The 27,991-nt window shown below is 32.8% G+C and overlaps 5 protein-coding genes across 5 annotated transcripts; all 5 read left to right on the top strand.

The window, feature by feature from the left end:
* Window positions 1-225: 225 nt before the first annotated feature.
* Window positions 226-5,262, top strand: SHM1 (serine transhydroxymethyltransferase 1). Its single transcript, XM_085714272.1, has 16 exons — window positions 226-368; window positions 501-551; window positions 850-936; window positions 1,469-1,590; window positions 1,731-1,807; window positions 2,085-2,209; window positions 2,446-2,538; window positions 2,652-2,744; window positions 2,879-3,076; window positions 3,244-3,348; window positions 3,640-3,705; window positions 3,816-3,893; window positions 4,158-4,269; window positions 4,358-4,468; window positions 4,595-4,765; window positions 5,048-5,262. Exons 1-15 carry the CDS (start codon window positions 279-281, stop codon window positions 4,741-4,743), a joined length of 1,557 nt encoding a protein of 518 aa, XP_085570398.1. The 5' UTR covers window positions 226-278; the 3' UTR covers window positions 4,744-4,765; window positions 5,048-5,262.
* Window positions 5,263-6,565: 1,303 nt separating this feature from the next.
* On the top strand, window positions 6,566-15,508 carry LOC146920824 (putative cytosolic oligopeptidase A). The gene is made up of 17 exons (XM_085714269.1): window positions 6,566-6,977; window positions 7,557-7,724; window positions 8,177-8,300; window positions 8,742-8,818; window positions 9,369-9,512; window positions 9,602-9,832; window positions 9,895-9,985; window positions 10,322-10,443; window positions 11,064-11,171; window positions 11,260-11,505; window positions 13,025-13,170; window positions 13,294-13,411; window positions 14,054-14,213; window positions 14,556-14,587; window positions 14,716-14,781; window positions 15,004-15,075; window positions 15,265-15,508. Exons 1-17 carry the CDS (start codon window positions 6,597-6,599, stop codon window positions 15,337-15,339), a joined length of 2,361 nt encoding a protein of 786 aa, XP_085570395.1. The 5' UTR covers window positions 6,566-6,596; the 3' UTR covers window positions 15,340-15,508.
* A 5,114-nt stretch (window positions 15,509-20,622) lies between these two features.
* Window positions 20,623-21,201, top strand: LOC146920823 (uncharacterized). Its single transcript, XM_085711207.1, has one exon. The coding sequence runs from the start codon at window positions 20,623-20,625 to the stop codon at window positions 21,199-21,201; it is 579 nt and encodes a 192-aa protein (XP_085567333.1).
* A 1,248-nt stretch (window positions 21,202-22,449) lies between these two features.
* Window positions 22,450-24,030, top strand: LOC146920822 (uncharacterized). Its single transcript, XM_085714270.1, has 3 exons — window positions 22,450-23,111; window positions 23,372-23,424; window positions 23,826-24,030. The coding sequence occupies exons 1-3, from the start codon at window positions 22,587-22,589 to the stop codon at window positions 24,028-24,030; spliced, it is 783 nt and encodes a 260-aa protein (XP_085570396.1). The 5' UTR covers window positions 22,450-22,586.
* A 1,385-nt stretch (window positions 24,031-25,415) lies between these two features.
* BRK1 (BRICK1) lies at window positions 25,416-26,096 on the top strand. Its single transcript, XM_085714271.1, has 2 exons — window positions 25,416-25,731; window positions 25,838-26,096. The coding sequence occupies exons 1-2, from the start codon at window positions 25,599-25,601 to the stop codon at window positions 25,960-25,962; spliced, it is 258 nt and encodes an 85-aa protein (XP_085570397.1). The 5' UTR covers window positions 25,416-25,598; the 3' UTR covers window positions 25,963-26,096.
* Window positions 26,097-27,991: the final 1,895 nt, after the last annotated feature.

The following is a 27,991-nucleotide window of genomic DNA, read 5'->3' as shown; positions in this document are numbered from 1 at the left end:
CTGTAATTCTCCACACCTTAACACTTAATTTAAGATGAACATGTGTGTATGACAATATTGCAACATTTATATCCATTGTTTTACCTAAATTATTATTTTATTCACTCCAATTTTTTTTTATTATTTCATAAAAAAAAAACAAAAGTTATAATTATTTATTGAAGTGGATCATCACAATCCACCAAATCATAGTATTTATTGAACAAAATAAAAAGGAGCAAAAGTATAATTCAAGAATCACACAAGTGTACTATCCATCTATCTATCTCATCTTTGAGATGGCAATGGCAATGGCTCTTCGTAGGCTTTCTTCTTCCATCAACAAATCTTCACGTCCTCTCTTCAGTGCTTCTTCTGTTTACTACAAGGTAGTAGCTTCTTCACTTCTCATGACTCTTCTTTTCAATATTCAATCAAATTCATACGTACATATACGCGCGCACGCACGTATATATATTCTCATTATTTCCATTAATAACATATCTCTTTTTTAAATGTAGTCATCTTTGCCTGATGAAGCTGTCTATGACAAAGAGAATTCACGTGTTTCGGTATGTTGATTATTTTATTATAATTTATGATGTTATATTAATGATTATTTACATGTTTGGAATCACGGTGAGTTTGACAAAACCGCAGTGACACGTGATTTTGTTAAAACTTTGAAGTGTAACTTTTGTAAAAATGAGATATTGTGATTATGTCAAACTTACCGTTAATCCAAAGATGCACCAGATATTAATATGTTTCTTGTTAGAAAAGAGACTTGTGGATTTGATGGTTCTGATTGTGAAGGTTATTTGATTATATGTTTTGGTTTGAGATTTGAAATATGTTATTTTTTTTCAGTGGCCAAAGCAATTGAATTCTCCACTTGAGGAAATTGATCCTGAAATTGCTGATATTATTGAGCTTGAGAAAGCTAGACAATGGAAGGTATATATAGGATTTTAGTGTTATTATCTTACTGTGTTATTTTCTTGTATCTTTGCTTGTAAAACATGTATATATTTGTTGAGTATGGCTCAAATTCACTGATAAGTTAGTCGGAAGAGGCTTGAATTTAGCATGCCTCCCATGGTATGGTTTAGAGATAATCTTTGTAATCTGGACCGTTCTATTAAATCACAGATTTGAAATTTTAATCTTAAGCATTGCATAATAGAAAAATTAAAACAGTCACTCTGCTATCAGAGATGTAGACACTATTGGTCAAACCCCATTATTAATCTTTTGCATCTTGTGTGTGTTTGCCTATCTGTTTTCTTTAGAGCTGGTTTTGAGACGTTGTTCTAACAATATTGAGCTACAAAAGAATTCTCCAACTGTTTGATTGTGTGTTAAAATATTTGGTATAGTTGTGTTGTGAAGAAGCATGATATGGTAGACGAAATTTCTCATTAGGATTTTGTTTAAATTTTGCATTCTATCTTAAAGAGAACTTGGATGTTTTATTATTTCGGTGAAGGGGCTGGAACTGATTCCATCAGAAAACTTCACTTCTCTATCTGTTATGCAAGCTGTTGGATCTATCATGACAAACAAATACAGTGAAGGTTATCCTGGAGCAAGATATTACGGAGGAAATGAGTATGTCAGTTTATTACTTGTTGTGTGTGCTTGTCTTGAATAATTTAAGGAAGCTACTGAATAGAGTAATCATTTTGGATTTTACCTTTTAAGTACCAGACTGAATCCAACTAAAAAATTGTGCATCTTTCTCATTACAGATATATTGACATGGCAGAAACACTATGCCAAAAGCGTGCCTTGGAAGCATTTCGGTTGGATCCAGCTAAATGGGGAGGTAAGAACACAAGACAATAGTTTCTTTGTTGGTTAGTTCTTAGCAATGCGTATACAAGTATAATATCGCTTGTTTGGGCGTAACTTGAGCTCTTTTATGATATTACTTTTTCAAGAAACTAAAATCAGCAAAGAGCACGCTAAGGTTTGAAATCTGCACTTGGCCGCTTTGCTTGTTAAAATTTGAAATAATCTCTCATGAGCTTTTCTGAAGGTGAATAGATTTTTTAATATGTTAGAATGGAAGTTTTCTCATCTTTGTTACCCCTGATTTGCAGTGAACGTGCAGCCTTTGTCTGGTTCACCTTCAAATTTTCATGTTTACACTGCATTGTTGAAACCTCATGATAGAATCATGGCACTTGATCTCCCTCATGGAGGACATCTTTCTCATGGTTACCAGGTATGGTCAACTATCATCTTTCATTTCCTGTTATAGTGAAATCTACAATCGATGTATGGATTGGCTTATGGTCATGAAATCTTGACTTGTTTCTGAGAATATCTTTTGCTAATAGCTCACAGTACTTTAATAAAATATTGAATTTTTATGCATTTATATAGTCATGAATTCTGTCTTGGTTGATTTGTACTTTCTTTTGAGATTAAAAATTATTAATTATTATCTTCACTATGCAGACCGACACCAAAAAGATATCTGCAGTCTCTATATTTTTTGAGACAATGCCATATAGATTGGATGAAAGCACAGGATACATTGATTATGACCAGGTATGTTTGCAGTTTCTTTTGGAAATAATGCTCATTTCTAAGTTAGGTTTTTAAACACAATTAGCTTCATCATACTCAATGCTTTTATTTAATTAAACAACTTTAAAATGCAGCTAGAGAAATCTGCTACCCTCTTCAGGCCAAAACTAATTGTTGCTGGTGCTAGTGCCTATGCACGTCTGTATGATTATGCACGCATTCGCAAGGTAACACATTCACAAGGGCCACCGTGATTTTCTAAATATAAATTGATCCTTCTTATAATCTGTTGTTTTTAATTTGAGCGGTTATCTGAAACACCCTAAGTTGAACTCATGAAACATATTGCAACTTACAACAGGTGTGCGATAAACAAAAAGCTGTGATGTTAGCAGATATGGCACATATCAGTGGACTGGTTGCAGCTGGTGTTATCCCTTCACCTTTTGATTATGCAGATGTAGTGACTACCACAACTCACAAGTCACTTCGTGGACCACGTGGAGCTATGATCTTTTTCAGGAAGGGATTAAAAGAAGTCAACAAACAAGGAAAAGAGGTGCACCCCTGAAGGCCTGAACAAAATTCATTTTTTATGCATTGCTGTATTCTGTTGCATGTCTTGTTTACATTATTTTATCAAGTTGTTCATATTTCCTACAAATATTTATGTAAGTTCATGTCATTATCCAAAAAGAGATACTAATTCTTCTTACTTATTTGAAGGTGTTCTATGACTATGAGGACAAAATCAATCAAGCTGTCTTCCCTGGACTGCAAGGTGGTCCTCACAACCATACCATTACTGGTTTAGCTGTTGCGTTGAAGCAGGTAAATAAATCGAAAAATAATGATGGCTCTTATTCTACTTTCGTTTTAGTTGCGCCACTGTCCACATTTTTCTTGATATTGAAGTTTTTAAAATTTTTAAAATGGATATGAAGTAAGCTATCGTCATTTTACATTTTTTTAGCTTAAGAAAAGGGTTTGTCTGAGGGGTTTATTTGAAGAGTGGCCAAATTTTTGAGTGATACTAGAGATACCGACTGAGAGTGTGTGTGGTATGTGTGATGCATATTCATTAAGTGATAATATCTTTTGTTTTTCCATTTGTGGATTCAGGCTACAACTCCAGAGTATAAAGCATACCAAGAGCAGGTTCTCAGCAATTGCGCAAAATTTGCACAGGTACATTAGAAACGATAACAATGTCAGTCAACACAACATAAGGGCTGGTCTCCTTGTTGGACCACAGAGATTAACTCATTTTGTATTAAATAACATTAAATATGTTGCAGGCTCTGAGTGAGAAAGGTTATGAGCTTGTTTCTGGTGGGACTGAGAATCATCTAGTTTTGGTGAATCTCAAGAATAAGGTAACCTGACAACTCTTTGACCATACATATAAGCATTGTCGAGTCTACTAAGTTATGCAATCATAACCTTCAGTGCTAATCATTTGCGTATTAGTTGGTTATAAATCTGACATGAAATGACTAATTATCGATATGACTTAGTTCGAGAGAACATTGTTATGGAATACATTGTGTCCGATCCACAAAAATGGATGTTTCATCTAAATAATAGTAATATTAATATTTAAGTGAGACTGATGTTGTTTTCAAAAAAACTTTTTTCAGGGTATTGATGGCTCCAGAGTTGAGAAGGTGTTGGAAGCAGTACATATTGCAGCTAATAAAAACACTGTTCCTGGAGATGTGTCTGCTATGGTTCCTGGTGGTATCAGGATGGGTATGTTCTCTTCATATGAATCATATCTTACATTTTTTTATTTTTCCTTGTTCAACTAGTTGATCTTGATAAATCTTGTGGATTTCAGGAACTCCTGCTCTTACTTCAAGGGGATTCGTCGAGGAGGATTTCGTTAAGGTAGCAGAGTATTTCGATGCATCTGTGAATTTGGCTTTGAAGATCAAGGCAGAGAGCAAAGGTTCATAAATATTATATACCCTTCTTTTGTGTCTGTTATATCTAGTCTAGACACTGCTGATATTAGCTGTATGGTTGCTTGGTGCTTAAGCAAGCTAACATGTTACCGATGAACTTTCATAATTAGGAACAAAATTAAAGGACTTTGTAGAAACATTGCAATCATCCTCCTACGTGCAGTCAGAGATTTCCAAGCTTCGTCATGATGTTGAGGAGTTCGCAAAACAATTCCCAACCATTGGTTTTGAAAAATCAAGCATGAAGTACAACAAATAAGAAAAATGAAAGTTTCCATCAGGTATATATATTATGTTGATGAGGCATGCATTCTGATTCCTCAATTGTGTTATACTATCTATGTTTAGTGTACCTCAATATAATGAAGAGAATAATACAAATGCAACATGATACTAGTAATCTGTTAACCTTTGGTGGAAGTTCTGAATTTTTTTTTATCATCGATGTGATTTTGAATCCGTTTTTCTTGTCCATTACTGAAAAGCTTTTGAAACTTCTGAGTCTAAGATCAAACTTCTTCCACTGGATTATTCTCTGACGTATTATGTTTGCTATGTGGCAGTGGTGGTAAAGATTATGGTCAAGCAGTCCATTGTGATCGGTTTTTCTGATTAATGGAAGAGGAGGATTATATATAGCAGATGAAAAGCATTAGGCTGGAGCTTTCTTATGTATGAAACTAGAAAAACTTGATCAGATATCTTCTTGCAATGTATAGCTACATCTATTTATAATCTGTTAAATGTGAATTGCAACTCACAAGCTTTTAAGTGCTCATATCAATGTTTTCAAATTTCATTTGGACCCTGTTTGGATAAGCAACTTCCTTAAGCAGTTATAGCATAAACAATTATCATATAAGTGCTTTTGTATAAGCTACTTCAATAACAAAAAATAAAATATGTGAAACTGTTTTCACAAGCTATCATAAAGAGCTTACAAAAATAAGCTGAAAACAGCTTATGAACATGGCATAAGCTGTTTTCATACTCTTCCAAACAGTCTCGCAAGTGTTATGTTAGTAAATAAACTTTTATAAACTAATCCAAACAGCTCCTTGATTTCAAAAGACATGGATAACATATTACAACAACATTACAGATGTATAGTCCTGTCAAAACATAAAATCTATATAAAGGAGGTGGTTTACTTACAGTTGTAAATATTGTTTCAATATACTTTGTAACTAAACAAAATTTAAAATATTCATCCTAGCAATATGCAAATGCAACTAAGGTCTAGAATAACCAAAATTCTTTAACATATACTCAATTGTTGATACTGCCATTGGTTTGATTACTGTGTCAAGAATTGCTGATATTCTCCCATAAACAACCAGCCTCTTTAGTCTTTACTGGTTTGATTACAAAATCATCTCAGTGAACCAATGCTAAAAAATAATCATCACTGAGCACCCTAATATGTTTGGAGTTTATGGCTCCAAATTTCCAGCTGTTGGAAAAGGCCACACTTTCCGCAGTCATGCAATCTAACTAGTCTGATCGCGGCACATTAACGATTGACATTGTAAAGTGAGTAAACCGGTCCAAAATGTAACTTTAAAACGGATCGGACAAGCCAGACTAGATGACTTAGATTTTTGACAATACCAACAAATTACAATCATTAAGTAGTTATCATCGTGAAAGTAAAATATTTTTAACGGTCTATCGATTATGATTAATTAATGATATAAAAAGTTTTTATACCAAACTGTCTATATTAATTAAGGCACTGTTTGGCAAAACATAAATTTGATCTTATGGCTTATAAACTCATGATTAAAATAGGCATGTTTGGTAACAATCATTTTCTCACAAGTTGATAACTTATTTTTACTAATTTACAACATTTTCCTTATAAGCTAATTCAAGTAGCTTATAGCTTTTCACTTTTTCTCAAAATCAACCAGCTATAAGCTATCAACTGTTTTATCAGTTACTATATTTAAACTTGTCTATTGTAAACTAACTTATCATACTATCCACTATTTTTTTACCAAACATAACCTAAAATTACCATTTATCAAAATAATCTTGGGTAACAATGTATTTAACAAGTGATTCCAAAAAAAGAGCTTATTATAGAGATAGAACAACACATTTCAAAAAATGAGACACGAAGCACTTATTGGACTCCTTCTTATATCAAACATGCTCATGGCAACACGCCTCACACTCACATTCTCACTCTCTCGCTCTTCTCGTTCTCGTATTCACCCTCTTCTTAAACGCACTTCTTGTTCCTTTTTCAACCCTAAACATTCTCATAAATCCCTTCCTTGTCCCCTTTGGTCTTCTTCCTTTTCTTTCTGTATTGATTCACTTCACAAGTCTACTTCACCTTCGTTTACTTGTTCGGCTTCTTCCATGGCTGCTTCTGCTCTTGATGTTGAAGCTAATCCTCTTTTGAAGGAGTTTGTTTTTCCTCCTTTTGATGTTGTTGAAGCGAAGCATGTGAGACCGGGAATTCGTGCTCTTCTTGAGAAATTGGTATAAAGTTTAAAAATTTTGGATTGTCTATTGGGTTTTGATTAATGGGTGTTGATTGGTTTTGTGTTTGGGGTAACAAGTTTTCAACTTTTGTTTTGTTTTGGATTGTTTACTGAGTTTTGATTAATGGGTTTTGATTGGGTTTTGTGTTTTGGGTAACAAGTTTTCAACTTTTGTTTTGTTTTGGATTGTTTATTGGGTTTTGATTGGTGGATTTTGATTGATTTTGTGTTTTTGTTAGTGTGTATTGCTTGATTTTGTTGTTTGATTAATGGGTATTGGTTGATTTTGTGTTTTGATTAGTAGGTCTTGATCTATGAAGCATATTGACATGTCGACACCAGTATTTGTTTAAGAAAATGACATAATTGACTGCAATCACCAGTGTTTTGTGTTTTTGTGTTAGTGTCTTGTGTCGGACACTAGACATGCATTCAATTAGAAGTGTCAATGCTACATAGGTGTTGATTGATTTTGTGTTTTGATTAATGGGTCCTGATTGGTTTTGTATTTAGCTTAATTGGTGTTGATTGATTTTATGTTTTGACTAATGGGGTGTTGATTGGTTGTGTTCTGTAGGAACGTGATTTGGAGGAGCTTGAACGGAGTGTGGAACCTTCGTGGCCTAAGTTGGTAGAACCTTTGGAGAAGATTGTGGATAGGTTGGCTGTTGTTTGGGGGATGGTTAATCATCTCAAAGCTGTTAAGGATAATTCTGAGCTCCGTTCAGCCATTGAAGATGTGCAGGTACTTTTGGTTTTTGTTTTGGAGTTGTTGTTATGTGTAATTGTGCATTTCTCGGTCTTGCTTCTGTTGATGGCAGTGTTATATTTTTAGTATTACTATGATGATTGGTTGTGCTTTGGGATGTAGGGCAATATTTTATGTGAATTGCATGTTATCAAATAGGGACGTTATATTTTATGTAGTAAGATTTTAACAAACCACGATTGTTTCATGATACACAATTTAGTACAAGTAATTTCGTAGCAGAATTTGAACAAACTGTTATTTTTTGAGCTGCAATTGACAATACTGATGATTTGGTTTGTTGGCCTCAATTTTAGCATATGATGACTATCTGAGCCATAATTGTAACACATTATTATGTTGTTTTGCTCCCTTGTTTAAGATATTTTCATGGGTGGTCATCTATGTATTTCTCGTATGAATTGTGATTGCTGTAATTTTGTTTGCAGGCAGAAAAAGTTAAGTTTCAGCTTAGACTAGGTCAAAGCAAGCCTCTTTATAATGCGTTCAAAGCGATTCAAGACTCTCCTGATTGGAAGACACTTAGCGATGCTCGCAAACGAATTGTTGAGAGTAAGTTACAAAATGTCTTACTATTTATGCTGTTCTCGTGATTTAGTATTTTATTTCTCCTGTATTGGCATGTTATTTTATACTCTAAGTTGCTTGAATTGCTTCACCTTGCATTCCGTTGCTGGTTCTCAGCTTCTAGATTTATAACAGGTAAGATGGAGAATTGTGAAAAATGATGGATGTGTAGTTGGTGTGAAGTTTTCTGATTTATGGTTCCACTCTTTTGTTAAATTTCCGCTTCATTGTCGGAAATGTTGCGTGTGTTCCACTTGTTGATATTTGACTGATAATATGGAATATCTGTGCGACTTTAAATAAATTCATGCCCCAATAACAGCCTGTTCTTTCACTTACCTTCCACTTGTTCTTAGAGTAATTCATTGTCTGGTTTTTCATTTTACATTGTAACTGTAACAATTGTATGTATCTGTACCTTTGCAGACCAAATAAAGGAGGCAGTTCTTAATGGTGTTTCTCTTGAAGATGATAAAAGAGAACAGTTTAACAAAATTGAACAGGTGCGCTATTTTAACAGCTGAAAACAAATGGAAATTGTGGCTATTAATATGTGAGCTATTTAATTCCCATTTTTTCACCATTTAGGGTGATTATGTACTAGGCTTTGGCTATATCCTATATCTATTTATGGAAGCAACTGAGTATATCATGTTCTCAGGCTAGGGTGAAATTGAGATCATGAGTTTGTAATTTTACATATTTTGAATTTTTGAATGCTGCTTACAAATGAATAGAACAAGCAACATGAACTGGTAATTTGGTCGAATTCTGTTGAAATAGAGATTTTCAAAAATCCCAAAGGAACCACATGCAACACAGCCTGAAATTCCAATTTCATTGGCAGTATATGTCATCGAGGAATTCTTCTTCGTATGAAAACTCCCAGTTAAACCAAATGTAGTGACAAGATTTTGATTTAATGATTCTACACTTACCAATGTGCTCAAATTTCTGAAGCAAAGTGATTGTACATCATAACTAACTAAAATTCAAGTGATGATGCTTTCCTATAGTTGTGTGTGTGTAATATTGTCATGGTTTCATCCATAGGAGCTGGAAAGGTTATCAGAAAAATTTGGGGAGAACGTTCTGGATGCAACCAAAAAGTTTGAAAAGCTCATTACGGATAAGAAGGAGATTGAAGGATTACCTGCTACTGCTCTTGGGTTGGCTGCACAAAGCGCAGTATCCAAGGTATGTCATGTTGACATGTTATGTTATTATTCTCAAGTTGTAACAATCAGTTATCTTTGAGTTCTGATTACTTGATGGAAAAAATGCAGGGGCATGAAAATGCCACCGCTGAGAATGGGCCATGGGTAATTACATTGGATGCTCCAAGTTATATTGCAGTCATGCAACATGCTCGCAACCGTTCTCTGCGTGAGGAAGTCTACCGTGCATACTTAACTCGAGCATCGAGTGGTGATTTGGATAATACTAAACTGATCGAGCAAATTTTAAAGCTGAGGTTGGAAAAGGCCAAGCTTCTCAACTACAATAACTATGCAGAGGTATGACTCTTTTATCATTAAGAACATAATTCTATGTAGGTTACTGATGCATTATCTTTCAGGTTAGCATGGCAACCAAGATGGCAACTGTTGATAAAGCAGAAGAACTTCTAGAGAAGCTTCGTAAAGCTTCCTGGGATGCTGCAGTACAAGGTAATGTATAAGATGTGTCAATTTCAGTGTTTCCTTCATGATTTAAATGGTACACAGTTTTTTCAATTAGTTACATGTATGGGGAAAGTGCATTTTGTATATATATTGATTTAGCTCCTTATTGTCATTTGCTATTCCAAAATAGCAAAAAATAAATGTCTTTTTCCTATGATTCCAAATTTCCAACATCTAATAAATCTGACATATATCTTATATAGTTTTATGTGATTTTCTATTTATTTGTTTTTTTTATTTTTTTGTGTACATACACACACGTCCATCTTCCTCTAATGAGGCAATAACTTAGACATTCCATCTTATCTTTCTTCCTTGCAGATATGGAAGACCTTAAGAAATTTTCTAAAGACCAGGGTGCATTGGAAGCTGATGATTTGACACATTGGGACATTAGCTTTTGGAGTGAGAGGCTTCGTGAATCAAAATATGACATTAATGAGGTTGCTCTCACACTCACTCACTTGAAAATTCATGTTGAAAAGACACTTTAAGAACATAAGGTTTTAGATTTGACATTGTTTGTTAGTTAAGATGAGAAATAAATTAAGCATATCTGGAAGAAGGATTAATTTCTATTCCACATAATTTAATATTTAATACATTGTTCATGTATGGAATAATTTGCACGCTCAATATTTTATACACCTCGAAGGTCTGTTTTGAAAAACTGTTATGTCAAGACCTCCCTTCATATATAATTATTTTCAATTTCATAATTTGTAATTGCATATGATAAAGGATCTCATTCTTTGATCTCCATTATTTTGCTCCTGTATATGAATATTTTTGACACTAAACGTTCCTTTTTCTCCAAATTTATCTAACTAATGGGATATCCATCTTAGTTAAAGGGAAAGCTCCATAATTTTGTTCACTCTACTTTTATTCATCTCAACCACATATGAAAGTTCATCCCCCCTGGTTTTCTCATCCCGTTTGCTCCATTGACTAATTTACTAACCAATACAAGATTTTATTACTTTTAACAATGTTTTGGTCTTTCATTTGTAACTTTTAATCTGCCTTGGAAAGCTCATGCATCTGCTATTTTGTCTCATAGGAAGAACTGCGCCCATTTTTTTCTCTGCCAAATGTTATGGATGGACTCTTTGACCTTGCAAAAACACTTTTTGGCATTGAAATTGAGCCAGCTGACGGTCTAGCTCCGGTAATCAGACTCCCTTTTATTCATCTGTGTTTCTTGCATTGGGTAGCATCTATTTTGAATTGTCTGACAAATGATTATTGTTATTCAGGTTTGGAATAATGATGTCAAGTTCTTTTGTGTCAAAGATTCCTCAGGAAGTCCAGTTGCCTATTTTTATTTTGATCCCTACAGTCGTCCTTCCGAAAAAAGGCAAGGTGCATGGATGGATGAAGTTGTTGCTCGTAGTCGTGTACTGTCGCCTGATGGTAACTCATCAAGGTTGCCTGTGGCCCACATGGTGTGTAATCAAACACCTCCAGTAGGAAGCAAGCCAAGTTTAATGACATTCCGTGAGGTAACCCATATTTTACTCTATTTATTTATCTATTTTAACTTTTTAAGCTATAATTATTTTTGTGTAAGAAAAAAAGTTGTCTGGGCTATATTGATGGGAGCACTGGTTGCTTCTAGCATTATCTGGTCTTCGCATGATTACATGTATTCGACCATGTCAAAGATAACTTAAATATGTTTCCCATTAGTGCCACTTTAATTAATAATAATTTTCCACTTCCCCAATGTTTATTTCTTTTAAAAAAAAATAGGTGCTGAACTTAAATTTTTGGTCTAATTGCATGGATGATCTCTTAGTCTTGCTATATTTACAATCAGCTGTATTTTATGGCATAATTTATGTTGAAATTATGAGGTTTAGATAAACAGGAAGAATAAGGACTTTGAATATGATGGTGTAATATAATTGCTAATAACTTGAGAAATGCTTAACCACCAAAGGAAAAAGCAACCAAAGCTTAACCATCAAGAACCCAAGATCAAAGATGAAGCTTAACCACTCAAGACATAAGCAAAATTATCAAAGCTTAACCATCAAGCACAAGGCATATCTTAAGGCTTAATCACTCAATATATGCACACATGCTTAATCAACTGATGAAGGTGTGATATTATAAGATGCTTTGTTATATTCTAACAATTTGATGTGAAATATTTCTTGCAAAGATTCTGAGTTCCTATTTCTTGATAACTTTAGTTTGGGAAACCTTATCCCTACTTGGGAAACTCCTGTTTTCAATTGAAGTGTGAAGTCATTTATGTTAAAGATTTAAACCTGAATGGTACATATCAAGATTAATAACAGTTTAAAATTCTATAATGTAGCTTGATAACAGTGCAATAAAAAACTTTATTAAATTAAGGTTTAAATGTGTAATTGGTCCCTGCACTTTTAACAGATTTTGGCATTGGTCCCTGCACTTTTTTATGTTTGGCATTGGTCCCTGCACTTTGTAAAAATATTGGCATTGGTCCCTGCACTTTTTTTTGTTTGGCATTGGTCCCTGCACTTTGTAAAAATATTGGTATTGGTCCCTGCACTTTGAAAAAATATTGGTATTGGTGCCACGTGGCATGAAATGATTGAGACCAATACCAATATTTTTCCAAAGTGCAGGGACCAATACCAATATTTTTACAAAGTGCAGGGATCAATGCCAAACAAAAAAAAGTACAGGGACCAATGCCAATATTTTTACAAAGTGCAGGGACCAATGTCAAACAAAAAAAAGTGCAGGGACCAATGCCAAAATCTGTTGAGAGTGCAGGGACCAATTACACATTTAAACCTTAAATTAATTAATAAGTTATACAAAAATGGAAGAGTTTTTCAGTCCAAATTATCAATTGTTTTATACTAGTATACTTTCAAGGTTCACTTGTGTTTCTTTCTGTTAAACTACTCTTTCATATTCATTGTGTTGACTGAGACTGAGCTGCAGTTACTAAGTTGTTTCCTTGTTAATCATTAAAAGTTCAAAATGTTTCACAAATTATCTTTTTCGTCTTCTTTTTCTCAGGTTGAGACTGTCTTCCATGAATTTGGCCACGCACTTCAGCACATGCTTACTAGGGAAGATGAGGGTCTAGTTGCTGGCATTAGGGGAATTGAGTGGGATGCTGTTGAATTACCTTCTCAGTTTATGGAAAACTGGTGCTACCATAAGTAAGTAACAATATAAATCCATATATTTATGTCTTTGTCTTGAATGGATGGATGTTACTTTGATCCTTCCTTTTGTAAAATAACATATTTCTTAACATGAATATCATTTTTTTGTTGATTTAGAAAGACTTTAATGGGCATTGCAAAACATTTTGAAACTGGGGAAACTCTCCCAGAAGAGGTATATCAGAAGCTTGTTGCCGCCAGAACTTTTCGTGCTGGCACTCAAAGTCTTCGACAGGTCAGTATGAATGAATTGGTTAACTGCACTTTTTCTATATTTTAATTTTAATTGAAAACTTAGATATTTTACTCTTTGCTCATGAATTTATGAATAGCATCTTATGGTTTTGTGTGCCTTCAAAACAGAAATATATACTTTTTTTTACATGTTCTGGAATTCGTAATCTCATAACTACTCTTTTTTCTTGTGGCTTTTTAGTAATCTAAGCTTTCTGCATCAGTATTGGTACTTTTGGGTTTTCCAATCTTTAACATTTTTTACACCATTTTCTTTTGCTTTAAAACAGTGGATTTGCATATTATTTTTTTAATCCTGTCTTCACACCCTTTTTTCTATTTTGTCTGTTTTTGAATTATAGAACAAACTGATTTTAGGTGCTATTGATTCTTTTAAATATTAAATCAAGTGTTTCTAGTGTCAAATGATGATTCAAACCTTTCTTTCTTGTGTTGTGTTAAATATATGTTTCAAATAAATGACTTTCATTGTAATCTATATTGGTTGCAGATAAAATTTGCAACTGTCGATCTGGAACTTCATACAAAATATGTTCCTGATGATTCAAACCTTTCTTTCTTGTGTTGTGTTAAATATATGTTTCAAATAAATGACTTTCATTGTAATCTATATTGGTTGCAGATAAAATTTGCAACTGTCGATCTGGAACTTCATACAAAATATGTTCCTGGGGGACAAGAATCCATCTATGATGTTGATCGCAGAGTTTCTGAGAAAACTCAAGTGATTCCTCCATTGCCAGAGGACAGGTTCCTTTGCAGCTTCAGTCATATATTTGCAGGTTTGCTGTGCCTCCTATACCTCTTTGTTGATTACGCCGCCTGTTCCATTGTACATGGCTTTTAAGATTGTTAGCACAAACCCAAAAATAACTTTGGTGAATAAGCATATTTCAAATATAACCTTACTTTTTATTCACTCATTAATGTAAGTATAAAATAATTGATAAAGACAAGGTATAATTGACCAAAAAATAGTTAACATAACCATCTGTTTTGAAAACAACCAATATATAAGAACAATATTTTCCTAAAAAAACGACAGTTATAAAAGAACAGAGAGTATGCGATTATTATCTTTGAAACTCATTTTATTTCATTTTTCTGGATTTTCCATTTGTTAGGTGGATATGCAGCTGGATACTATAGCTACAAGGTATATTTTGTATTGCTTTGATAATTATGGACATTTTGTTTCATATTTTGAAGGTCTCATGCCATATAGTCCACAAAAAAGGGGAAAATGACTATTTATATCTTATGGTGAATTTGTGTGTTATGCAGTGGGCTGAAGTGCTGTCTGCAGATGCTTTCTCTGCATTTGAGGATGCAGGATTGGATGATAACAAGGTACTGACTGTATTTGATTAAGAAAAACTGTCGATAAGGATTTTGCTTTTCTCATGTCTGTCTTTAATCTAAAAGATCCTCAATTTTTCGTAAAATATGCAGCATAGCTTGTCTCATATTGTCACCTATTGTATTTATTTTCCTAGAGTAAACCATCATTTTAGTCGTTGAATGAATGAGAATTGAGATCATTATTATAATTATATATTTACATTTACACAGGCTGTTATAGAAACGGGACACAAGTTCAGGGAGACCATTCTTGCTCTTGGAGGCGGCAAGCCACCACTCGAGGTGAGAATTGAGATAATACAATTACACTGCAAAACTTCTTTCAACAGTACTTCATTTGTTTTGTGCAGTTGCTTGTTAACGAAGATATAGTCCAAAATCTCTCGCATGCATACGTGCAGTAACTAGGAATTTTACCAACTTTGGTGTTTGGATCTTGAACATTTAATGCAATGTGGTTTTTTTATGCAGGTGTTTGTGCAATTCCGTGGGAGAGAACCAACACCAGATGCCTTGCTCAGACACAATGGCCTAATTGCAGCTTAGGGATAGAATCATCCACAATTTTATTTTGAAAAAAAAAAAAGCACTATAAATTACAATGATACATAATTGTGGTTGTTAAGGTTGTTACATTTTAAATTTATGTTTTTTTTGTTACATTTTGTAAAAAAACAAAAATTGTTACATTTTTAAATTTATGTTTTTTCTGCAAGAGTATTTTTTTTTTTTTTTGGGTTAGAAAGCTAATCAACAAACAAAACAAAAGTCATAAAAGAAACAGAAGAATTAATCTCTGGGAAAGAAAGTTTCTAAAGCATCATTCCTAAGAAGATTGAACAATTCTTCCGGAGAAGTAGCATATGGATTTACATATTATTATTTGAGTAAGCTCCAAGTTTTGCTAAATAAATAATCTACGCATTGAAAATTCTGTGATTGCTATTTTTCTGAAGCATTTAAAGAAATTTGAAATTGATGTTTTTTCTACAACATTTAAAGAAATTTTTATATACAATTATATTCGGACGTTTTGTTCAATGAAAAACTATTTTTCAGCTAAATAAATTTAGTGGATATTTTATTGAGAAAGTGAAAGTTACGTTGGAACAACTTTTTTGTGCCTTCCACGTCTTCCTAGAATGGATGACTTCCACGTCTTCCTAGAATGGATGACTTCCACGTTTTGTTTTTGAATTTGCATGTAAACACATGGAATGTAAGTCAGAAATACAAACAATGAAATGGCTTGTTTTTTGTTCTTGGAGTTTTGAAAGTGAAATAATAAATGACATTTTGACTTACTTTCTAAGAAAAAAACTAGCATTTTAATCTAAAAGTATAAAATGGAAGATCATTCCCTGAAATATGAAGAATACCGATTCGAATGAATTCTCCACTTACATTTTTTTTGGAAGAAAGAAGAAATACTCCATTTACATGGAATATCAAAGTCTTTCAATTAGAGCCGTCGATTTAATAAACAACTACCGTTTAGGATGAGTGTTTTTTTTATCAAGACAAAAAAAAATTAAAATAAAAAAAGAGGATTACGAGGATGAATATTTCTATTTCGATATATAAAATTAAACAAACTTTTTTTTTAGCAAAAAATTAAACAAACTTAAAATCGAATATTATGTCATTTTACATTTATAAGAGGGACATTCATTCTTTTGGGAAAAAAGAGCTACATTTATCAATATATAAAATTAAACAATTGACCCAAAAAAAAAATTAAACAAATTTAAAATTAAATATTATGTCATTTTACATTTTTTTTGTTACAATGATAATCAAAACAAAAAAATAAGAAAAACAAAGAACTATTCCCTAGAGTAAAAAAGTTTGTGATGCGTCATTCTTAAGGAGACTCATCCATATGAGAAGAATAAATGAGGAGATCCACATTCGATAAAGCTCTAAGTTTGGTCATAAAATCTGCACACTTGTTCACTTCTTAAAGGGTGTGGCAAATAATTATATTGCCTTACTCAATCAAATCTTTTTTTGTCTTGAATCAAAATCGCATAAACATGGTATTTCATGGATAAACCTTTTATGAGATTTATACCATACAATGAATCTGAATAGTAAACAAACTCATCAATGTCCATCGTTTTGGCTAATAAAAGACCTTTGTAAATACTACCTCCGTTCCAAATTAAGTGGGCAATTTGTTCATTTCACACATATTAAGAAAAATATATAAGTGAAGGAGAGAGAAAAATATTTTAAGTGTTCTTATCCAGGCCCGGCATTGGGGGTGCGCAAGCAGCTCAACCAAGCGGGGCCTCCAAAACCTATGGGCCTCAAAAAAATAAATTAAGTCTAATACCACACCCCACTTAAATAAAAAAAATATGTTTCTTCTTTTTCTTTCTTCAGTACACGTTTGAGTTTTTTCTAGACTCTAATTCTCCTTTGGACATAAATCTGATGCTATCAAGCCACCCCCAATTTGGAAAGCTATTTCAATAAAAAGAATCACAACAATCATTTCTTTTTCGCATAAATTGTTTGTTTCCCCTTTTCCACAATGGAGGAATGATAAATCCAAACAGCAACGTTAGGTAAATTTCACCTCTCTTTCACTTAATTTTTTTTTATTTCGTTTCATGTTTATAAGTTCTTCTAATTCTGATTTTTTAATGAAGTTTAGCTACACAAAAAAATTATGTTTTTATTTTAGGGGGCCTATTTTAAAAAGAGAGTCGAGCCTCCTATTTCATAGGAACGGCCCTGTTCTTATCAAGTATTGTTGCTAGGGCTGACAATGAACCGAACGAACTCGAATAAAGTTCGAGACTTGGATCGTCAATTGATTCGTTGAACTTGATTCATGTACCAAATGAGTTAAACTTGAGCTATAAATTAAGTTCGTTAACTTAATGAGCCGAACTTAAACTATATATAATTCGACTCGGTTGGTATATGAACATACTCGATTATACATTATTCATACATATATGATTTAAAATAAAATTAAATAGAGTGTAAACATGAAAATAACTTAAAATAATTAACTAAATTTAAAATTTGCAAGACAATACTATTACAATAAAACAAGCAGGCAATGAAACAACAATTACAAAATTCTGTCCTTCAGATGAGCGTAGAATATTGAATCAGAATCTGGTTGTTAATGTTGAGTATAAACTAGAATTTGGCCGTCTAAATCAAATCAAACTGCATTAAGGAAGATTTGTTTTTTTATTTTGGTGGTTTACTTTCAACTTACAACATTTCTTTTCATAAACCAACAAATACACATCATTTAGAAATAGGCTACTTCCTCGTTTCACTTTTATGTGGATTGCTATAATTTCGCACACTATGAATTTTGAAACTGGGTTACCTTTTGCATGGATGTTAAACAAGTCAAAATTAGCATCTGTCTTGTTGCGGATCATCATATTTTTGTAAAACAAGTTATAGAGACTGTTGACGTTTCATCAAAATTTATCAACGAATTTCTAAATCGTTGTTGAATTGAGAGGAGAAAAATGAGATTTTCCTGAATATACTCTAAAGAATTTTCGTTAATTGATAAAATGTGATAGGGAGTTTTCTTAACTAACTACTAAATATAAGGAATCTTTCTCAAAAAAAAAACAAACTAAATATAAGGAATCTAACTAAACTAAACTCAATAAAGAAATTAAATGTTAGGTTAATAAACTTCTTTTGCCACAAATCATTTTGATTCAACATCTTGTGATAGAGAGTGTCCTTATTCACCATCTTATGTCAAACTAGTTTAGAGACCCGGCGTTGTCCGGGTTAGATATTAAATAAGTTTTATAAGTTTGTGTGCACGAATACACGTGTCAGTATATTAGATTGAATTTATTTAAATTTAAAATTATAATAATATCATAAAAATAAATATAAATGATGAGATGAATGTCCAATGCAAGAATAAAAAGTGTAACAAAATCAATAATGAATTAGTCCAAGTGGTAAGAGTTTTGGGTCCCTTTAAACATGTGGTCATGGGTTTGTTTCGTGGCCCATGCGTATGAGAGAGAAAAATCGATTGAAAGGGAAGAAAGTGGTTGATATATATATATATATATATATATATATATATATATATATATATATATGAGAAATTATAAAATTGGTGTTTGGCAAACTTGAAGAAGGAAAAATGTTAGATGAAAAGAAGGTTTGGGGTTTCTGCTTGTGCTCAAACTATGTAAATATGTGATTAACGAAAATTTATTTATTTATAGTCTACATTTGCATTAGAAAATGCTGTTAAAAGATAACATAATAACTAATCGAACCTTTATTTTATCAAAAAAAAAAACTAATCGAACCTTTTTTTTTCCTCAAACATAAAAACTAATTGAATGATATAGTGCTAAAAGATTGGTAATAAATAATTGAAGCTTCTTTTCCTAAAAACAAATAAACAAAATGGAGTCTTTTAATCATAAAATAAGATCGTATATGTAAACTTTGTTGAAAGTATTATGTGTAGTTTGTTCAGATATTTCTGCTACATAAAATATTAGAAATTCAATAAAAAATTAAAGAAAATATTGAATGGATAAGATCAAAATGTTGTTGAGATATTTATGTTAAATAAAATATTGGTTTTTAAAAATAGAAAAAATAATAACAATATTGAGAATGAATGTGGAAGTGACACATGACATAAAAAACCTTACTTTATATATATACTATTGATATCGCCAAAAACTTCTTTTGCCACAAACCGTTCTTATTCACCATCTTTTGAACAATAAGAATTGTTCTACTAATATCGTTAATCAAATGAGAATCCTAGATAACTGTTTTGTTACTCAATACGATATTTTTGTGAAACAGATCATCAATAACCGTTGACGTTTCATCAAAATTTATCAATGGATTTTCAATCTGCAATTCATAAAGGAACGTGAAATTGAGCTTAATAAACCACAAAGAGTTTCCATTGATGACAATGTGATTAGAAATTATAACTCGAGAAAGTTGACCCGAAACTAATTTATACAAAGGAAATTCTAAATAAGAACTAATAATAAGGAACTTAAATAAATCAAATAAAGAAACTAAATACTTCATCCGTTTTAAAATAAATGTCACTTACACTTTTTAAGTAGAATTTTTATTTTACTTGTAATTATACCTCCAATTAATTGAATGTACACTACTTCCAAAACATTACACAAATAAATACTCCCTCCGTTTCAAAATGAGTGTCGCTTTAGCCAAAAAAAATTGTTTCAAAATGAGTGTCGCTTTCAGTTTCCAATGCAATAATAACTTTTTCTTTTCAATTGTACCCTCCAATTAATACTCTGCGCACTACTTCCAAAGTATTACTTTTAAAACTAACCAATAGTTAATAAGGATAATTTGGTAAAATAATCATTCTCTTTCTCTTAATAATTGCATTTCTTAATATGTGTGTAAACACCTAAAACGACACTCATTTTGAAACGGAGGGAGTACTAACTAAAGTTAGTTTAGTAAAATTGACATTATTATCACATTTATTAATTTGTGTGTAAAAATCTTTAAGGACACTAAGTATTCAATTATAGAAATTAGAAGTAAAATTAGGCATTATTTAATACATGTGTTGTCTCATGATTCTTACATACTCTCATTAACTAACTCTACTAAAAATGAAAAGAATTAAATGTGTAATGGACACGTGGTCACTAAGCAAAAGTGGCTTGGTCGCCAAGGTAGTAGTAATCCTTCTAGAACATTCTTCTTCTTAAACCCTTTCCCTCACTCTCACTCTCACTCTCATTACAGAAACCCTAAAAAATCTCTCTTTGTCAAGTCAAGTTTCTTCAACACACCACAATGGCATTTTCCCGTTTCCTCTCTTCCTCCTACCGTTCCTTCAAGGCCGCCGTGCCTTCCTTCATTCGCCGTCGTCCCATCGTCACTGCCACCGTGTCTTACGTCGGCATCTCCTACACCGCTCGTCCTCTCATTCGCCGCTTCAACACCAGTGAGGAGAATGCCAACGCTGATGACCCTGATCGCCCTTTCCGTGCGACGGACGTTTTCTATCCGGGTAGAATGTTTGGTCGGTTCATGTTTCGGTTCATGTCTTCAGTGATCGATCGTAACATCAACATGAGAGAGACGGAGGAGGCTGTTGTTCTCCGTTACTGTGAGCTCAGTGATGTGAAGAAGGAAGATGTGAAGGTGTTTGTTGATCGCAACATTCTCAAGATTGAGGATACTTTTCCGAATCGCAATCGATTTAGTGGAACTATCGACTTGGCTGGGGAGAATCTTGACGGTGTTCACACAACAGCCAAGTTTGAGAACAACGTTCTGGAAATTGTGATTCCTAAGAAGCTGAAGAAGAAGAATGAAGAGGATGAAGATGAAGATCTCATGGTTCACGTCCATGTCATCAATGTTGAGTGATTTAGTTCGTTACTATTTTAATTAATTAAATAATTAGTTTGTTTGTATGTATTTTGAGATCAAAAAAGTGATCTACTTAGTTAATTAGTGAGATGTACAAACAAATCCCTAATTTAGTTTGTGCTCTGTTCTGTTCTGTTTGTACAAATTTCTGGATTTGACCTAATATAAATATATGATTATTATGATTAACAATTTCATTTGCTATTATTCTCAATTCATGCTTTGTTGGATTATCATTCTAATGCCATAAGTTGCTGGCTTGTCAAATCATAACATTGATAGCATCATTTCATTTTTAACTGTTTTATCGGACTATCAAGTGATCACCTCACTTGTGAAGTTCTTTGTAATTGTCGTTCTCCGGCATCCACCCCAACGTGTAACGTCCTGCTGCATGCTTCTTTCTTTATCATGGTTTAAGTTGGTGATTTTGCAAGATCAGGTACATTCACAAACGGGGCCATTGCTGTAGGCACTGAAGTTTGCAGATACCAAGAATCAATCGACAGTAACACTAACACATACTTTCACTAGTGGTCAATTGTTGTAATTGATTTCCTATTGCTACCATATCTATATTAAATAAAAATGCAACTAAATGTTTATGTCCCTTAGTTTGTTCAATTGAATGTGAATTTTTTAATGTTTATAGAAGGGGAGGCATGGTGCTGCTAGTAGAAAGTGACTATAGTATACTGGAATTAGATGCTTGATGAAAACTCACAATAATGTGAATGCAAATAGGTTTAATTTGTTATGTAACTAGAGGACATTTTTATTCCATTCATCCATAATTTTGTTATCTATTGATGCAATTTTTTTTAGAACACCTACTTAGTTATATAGTTAGTTGATACAGTATTTTTGCGAGCTTTCAGAAATATACATACAATTTGTAGAAGTAGTAAACAATTATGTGAGAAATGTTGTGACTTGGAATAATTCTGTGAGAATTTTTGCTGAAAGTGAGGGTAGTAGTCCTGGTGTTAGGGCGGGTGCCTACCATAGTGAAACCAAAACCATATTAAATACTTCTACAGATGGTGATCAATGTGTCCCATGACATCACTCAATTTCTAGAGAAGATAAATGTCTTGATTTAGACCGTACTGTGCGTAAAAATGAAACTCTATGGTGAGCTGTTAGTGAAAGCTAATGTCATTTCGTTGTTAATTGTGTTTATGGTACTAAGTGATCACCACACTTGTGAAGTTCTTGGTAATTCTCATTCTATTACCCCAAGTTGTTGGCTTGTCAAATCAGAGCATTGATAGCATCATTTCATTTTTAACTGTTTTATGGGACTATAGTGTGATCCCCTCACTTGTTAAGTTCTTTGTAATTGTCTTTCTCCAGCATCACTACAAGTAATGTACTGCTGAATGTTTGTTTCTTTATCATGGTTTAGGGTGATGATTATGCAAGACCAGTTACATTCACGACCGGAGCCATCGCTGGAAGCACTGAAGTTTGCAGATACCAAGAAGAATCAAATCAACAGTTCAAAAGCAAAAGAGAAGAGGGTGAGTTATCTCGAAATGGAAACTTTAAAGAGGATAGTTTTTCAGTTTATGGAAATGCTGGTTTGGATCCATAAAGAAAAGGATGGAGGTGTGAATCGGCAATATCAAAATAAACCTGGGGAAGAAGTTTGCGGTGAAGCCAGAGGAGAAAACTTTATGGATGCTGATGAAGAGGAAGAAAGTCCTCAGAGGTCATTGGAGGACAGCCAAAATACTTGTGATAATGCTGATGTTTCTGGAAGCGAATCTATTGATGGCGCGAGGATGCAAAGCATGATAATAAGGCTGAAAGTGAAGGTGAAGCTGATGGAAATGGATGATGCGCATGAAGTTGAAGGAGATGGAACGTCATTGCCATTTTCTAAACGTGAAGCCATCGGCAAAGCATGTACCCCTTTTATGTGCTTACTAGACATTCACGATTCACCCCCTTCTGGTATTCAAAACCTTAATTGGTTTTCTCTGTAGTTTCAATTTGTATAAATAGCACAATTACATTTCATTCAGCATGATTGTACTCGGTTAAAATTATAATGTGTGAATTACCCTTATATAAACTTGTTAAACAGGTTAAATTGTTAAAGCCATAAATTCCTCCCTTTCTATGACTTTTCTGACACTTAATGTATGTACTTCTATTTCAGCTTCAAGATGCTGTGACCGATGAGATGGATAATAAGCTTCTTCAGCTATATGTATATGAAAAATCAAGAAAACTTGAAAAGTTTGTCGATATAGTTTACCGCGAAAATGCTTGTGTACTACACGATTAGAACATATATCGTATTGAATATGCAAGTTTTCTTTTCCTTTTTTCATTTCAAATTTGACTCTCTTGTCTATTTAAATCTGCTCCTGGTGTTTTAAGCTGTGTTATATGTGTTGTAACATGGTTTATTTCATTGCATTCACCTAAACCAAAGACACCGTCTATTCAACTTGTGTTACCGAACAAACATGTTAACCTATGAGTGGAATATTCATTGGATTGCAGAAAGTTAAGATATTGGAAGCAGATGGTCTCATTCTACGATAAAACCTGCTCGTGTTACTGAATCTTACCTGCAAAACATAGCATTGCTTTTAATCACTTTTGACACTAATCAATATTAATCGGATAGCTTACGTTTTACGCTCTCCCTTCTTACATTCAATATTTTCCGACTTTCCATGCACAGGGAATCCAGAAACTGCATTCACATTCTTCTGGATAACAGACTCATGCCCCTTAACAGTGAAGGAGGTGATACATAGGCCACCATTTGAGGTTCTCAGTCAGTCTTCAAATATGATGGAAATGTAACATTATAATTTTCATCTTATCCTCAAAATGGAATGCACACAGGAGAGACACGGTTACTTTAATGATTGAAATAATAGTGGTAATTAGACTTGAGCTCTTCTATCATGAATCATGTTGTAAATGTTTATGAAAAATCAATTCAATGTTTATGAAATTGGTAGCTGCAGTGACTGCATCAGATCCAATCTTAGTCCATGCTTTTCATATGACAGACTGCATAAGTTTAAGAACTTTAGATTAATTGTGGCTAATTTTGTTCCGGGCACTATAATAAAAAGATTAAATACCAAAGTTTACTACAAAAACCAGGAATGTACAATAATAACAATTCATTAGTTTGGCATCACAAAAATGTTAATTATTACTCAATCTTTTGTTTCCTATGCGACATTTACCATATTACTACATCTTTTATAAGATCAAATTCTGTGCTTTTTATTCCACGTAATTTTTTATATACAATTAACTATCCTCAGTTTGAAATGGAATTTCAGTGTATTTTTAAATTGAAGATCTTTAGAGTTAGTGTGCCATGAGTTCCTTTCTTTTAACACTCTATGTTTCCATGTTTTTTAGATAATCAATTTGTTGACATGTTAATTATTGGCCTATATGTGTTTCTCTTCTTTATTATATATTACTTTAAATGAATGATTGAGGCTGACTACTATCCATCATATATGTATCAATCAATTTAGCTTATTTTCATTAAAATTCATGCACACTTGTAATGGTTTACATGTATCGACTGAGTTGATGACCTTCAAACTACATAGAGGTGTTACTCTTTAAATTTGTTGCATTATCCATTATCACTCATGGAGGGTAATATATTGAATTTTGAGTGATGAAAGTAGTATTAATTAGAGTTATAATTAAAAAAAGTAATTAATATTGTATTGAAAAGTTAAATAAGTCAGTTGTTTTATGACAATATTTTTTTACAAAAGGATCATTTACTATGGAACGGGATGAGTAGCAAGTAATTTGGCGCAAAGATTTTACATTTATAAGAGCTAAACTTTTCAGTATATAAAATTAAACAAATTTAAATTTAAATATTATATCATTTTTACATTTATTTTTTGAAGGAAATCATTTTACATTTATAAAAGCTAATTTATCAAACTCATATGTCTAAAATAAGCCATAAACTCAAAGTAACAGGTATCAAATGTTTTTTAGTCATATAAACTTATAACTCCCTCCAATATTTATTATAAGAAGAAAAACATCAAAACCAATGCAATCATTAAAAGTTTTGGTAATTATACCCTGTATAATCCTGGTTACACTCCAAAATGATACTACAATTTAATTAGGAGTATGACATAAGATAAGTTATAACTAGTTAAAAAAAAATAAATAAATAAGTTATAAGCTCAAAACCATTTTTTGCCAAACATACCCTTAAACATCAAAAGTTTGAGTAAAAGAGAATTAAAGAGCAAAAGTAGAACAAAAAGTCTTGAAGTAAACGAAAGTTAGTTGGAAGTGAAAGAGAAAGAAGAAAAGCAGTTGAATAAAATCAAAATCTACATTGGATCTGAAATCAAAGAATTCCATCAATGGCACGTGCTGGTGGAATCACAAACGCAGTTAACGTTGGAATCGCTGTTCAAGCTGATTGGGAAAATCGTGAATTCATCTCTCACATTTCTCTCAATGTTCGTCGTCTCTTCGATTTCCTTGTCCAATTCGGTACTCAATTTCTTCTCAATTTTCTGTTTTTCTTTGACCCTTTTGCCTTGTTAGTTGAAATCTTATATCTTTTTTTGATGGGTCGTTGTTATTTTTGTTATTTCAGAGGCTACAACAAAGAGTAAATTAGCTTCATTGAATGAGAAGCTTGATGTATTGGAACGTCGTTTGGAATTACTTGAAGTTCAAGTTGGCAACGCTTCTGCAAATCCTTCTCTTTTTGCAACTTGATGTGTGTAATGAATCATGTAATACAACTTTCTAGTAAGATTTCTCCACCACACCTATATAATGTATAATCTAGATGGAATTCTTGATCTATAAGTCATTTCTAAATCAAAAGTTTGTGCGTTCGATTAGTGTAATCATGCTTTGTTTGTTTCTTTAATTCTAGTTCTTGATTGCCAATTTATTGGGTTATTAGATGGTTTAATGCATTGGTTTATTTGCAAATTCGGAGTAGTAAAATGTTGCAATTCTCATATTATCATGTAATAGTGCTTTTCAAATTAGAGCCAATTTGAGTAAAAATCTTTAAAAGCACTTATGGAAAGAATCTTGAAATAGTTATAAGTTTTTTAAATAACAGCTTCTTGCAGTAGTCAAAGTTACCTTCTTGATCTATATAGAGGTTCTCTCGTTTAACTTGCCTATAAATATCTATAAGCTTGCAAGGACTTTTCTAAAAGAACTAAAAGTTTATTTTAATTGAGAAGTTCTTCTAAGATAGAAGTTAGTCCAAGTTAGACTTCAGTCCCTTTGAAATGCCGCCTTGTGTTTCATGGTACTTAGACATTCCTTACGATGTAAACTTACATTAATATGCTCGATTCTTGTGTCATCTTTGGTTCATTTGGAACATGCTTATATGCCCGACTCAATCGCTTGAGATTTTCATCTGTCATCTTTCTGTCGTAGTAATGCAACGAACACATCAATGAATTAGAGTTGTAGCACACCTTTTGGCTTTGGTAGTACCCTCATATTTGTCAGAAAAAGGTAAATGGTTGTACAAATTCTGGATAGAAATGGATCATAGTTGATAACATCCAAGCAATTGTCGAGCACCTAATACTAATCGATGTGTGACGCACACAGACACTCTATAATACCCAAGTCCCTGCCAGCTATATTCTGTCGCACAAGTTCTGCTTAATCTCATTTGACTTGCATATAAAAAATCACATGTAATGTTCCTATTGTTCTAACTTGTGTACCAAATGCTACCACAATCTTCTTTCTCCTTTATTTGAGCTTGTTCTTGTTCTAACTCTCCTTATTTGAGTGTTTTTCGGAAACAATTCAACATGGAAGGAAAAATGTAGTTTATAAAGTAAAGTAACTTAGCATCAAAAGTCAGATTGACTTCAACCACCGAAAAAACTGAATTGCACAATACTTACTGTAAAAATAAATTAATCACGATAATCAGTTGTTCGATATGATTGTGTACGTCAAATTTTTCTGATGGGAAAAAACATATTACCTCTTTATTGTACCTGCAGAGTTCAAGTTTGCATTCTAATCAGATATGATTTCTTATGTGAACTTCTAGTCTTTTTACTGCATAAACACAAGCAGATATGCAGTCACTACAATTTCAAATCTTTTCTTCTATAATGTCTTTAGCTCATTATTTCTCAAAATAAGAAGCATGTTAAGAGGGAAGGAAAAATGAGGAACAAGAGTGTATGAATTGTTTATCACTGACGATTTATTATCGCTCTACATGGTCCCACTCCAATCCAATCCAGCTCTAGGATGTTTATTTAAATGTTGGTATCTATTTCAAGCCTATGGAAAATTATGCTCTATGATAGTCAATCTTGCCTTATATAATTCGAGAAATGGGCATTTTGGGAACACGTTTTAAGAAAAGGGTATTAATTGTTTTGCTAAATATTTTTCAACATAGTTATTTCATAAAACATTACAATTTTTGTTTTCCTTGTTGACATTTGAGAGTGGTGTAATCCCAAACTTCGATTTGTAAAGAGACAAGGTAATTGCTCTACAAGCCCTTGAGTTGCTCAAAATTTCGTGAAAGTAAGCATCGGAAGCTAGCTTACGATTCCCTTTTAAGTAGAACAAATGCCTATTGGAAATTGTGTTCTGATAGGTTGAGCAATGTTGAGGGGACTGTTGAGCAATCACCAAGAGACAATCACTTGAGCTGAAGACGCACAGCGGAAATTGCGACTGTATTTTTCCGCAATGACAACTTTCTTACCATAATTTAGAACCATGTATAAAATAAAGT

This window comes from Medicago sativa, chromosome 5, assembly GCF_051527215.1.
Source record: "Medicago sativa cultivar Bolivia chromosome 5, Bolivia_mono, whole genome shotgun sequence".
Taxonomy (NCBI): Eukaryota; Viridiplantae; Streptophyta; class Magnoliopsida; order Fabales; family Fabaceae; genus Medicago; species Medicago sativa.
Note: the sequence above shows the minus strand (reverse complement) of the source record. Positions and strands in the feature narration are given on the sequence as shown.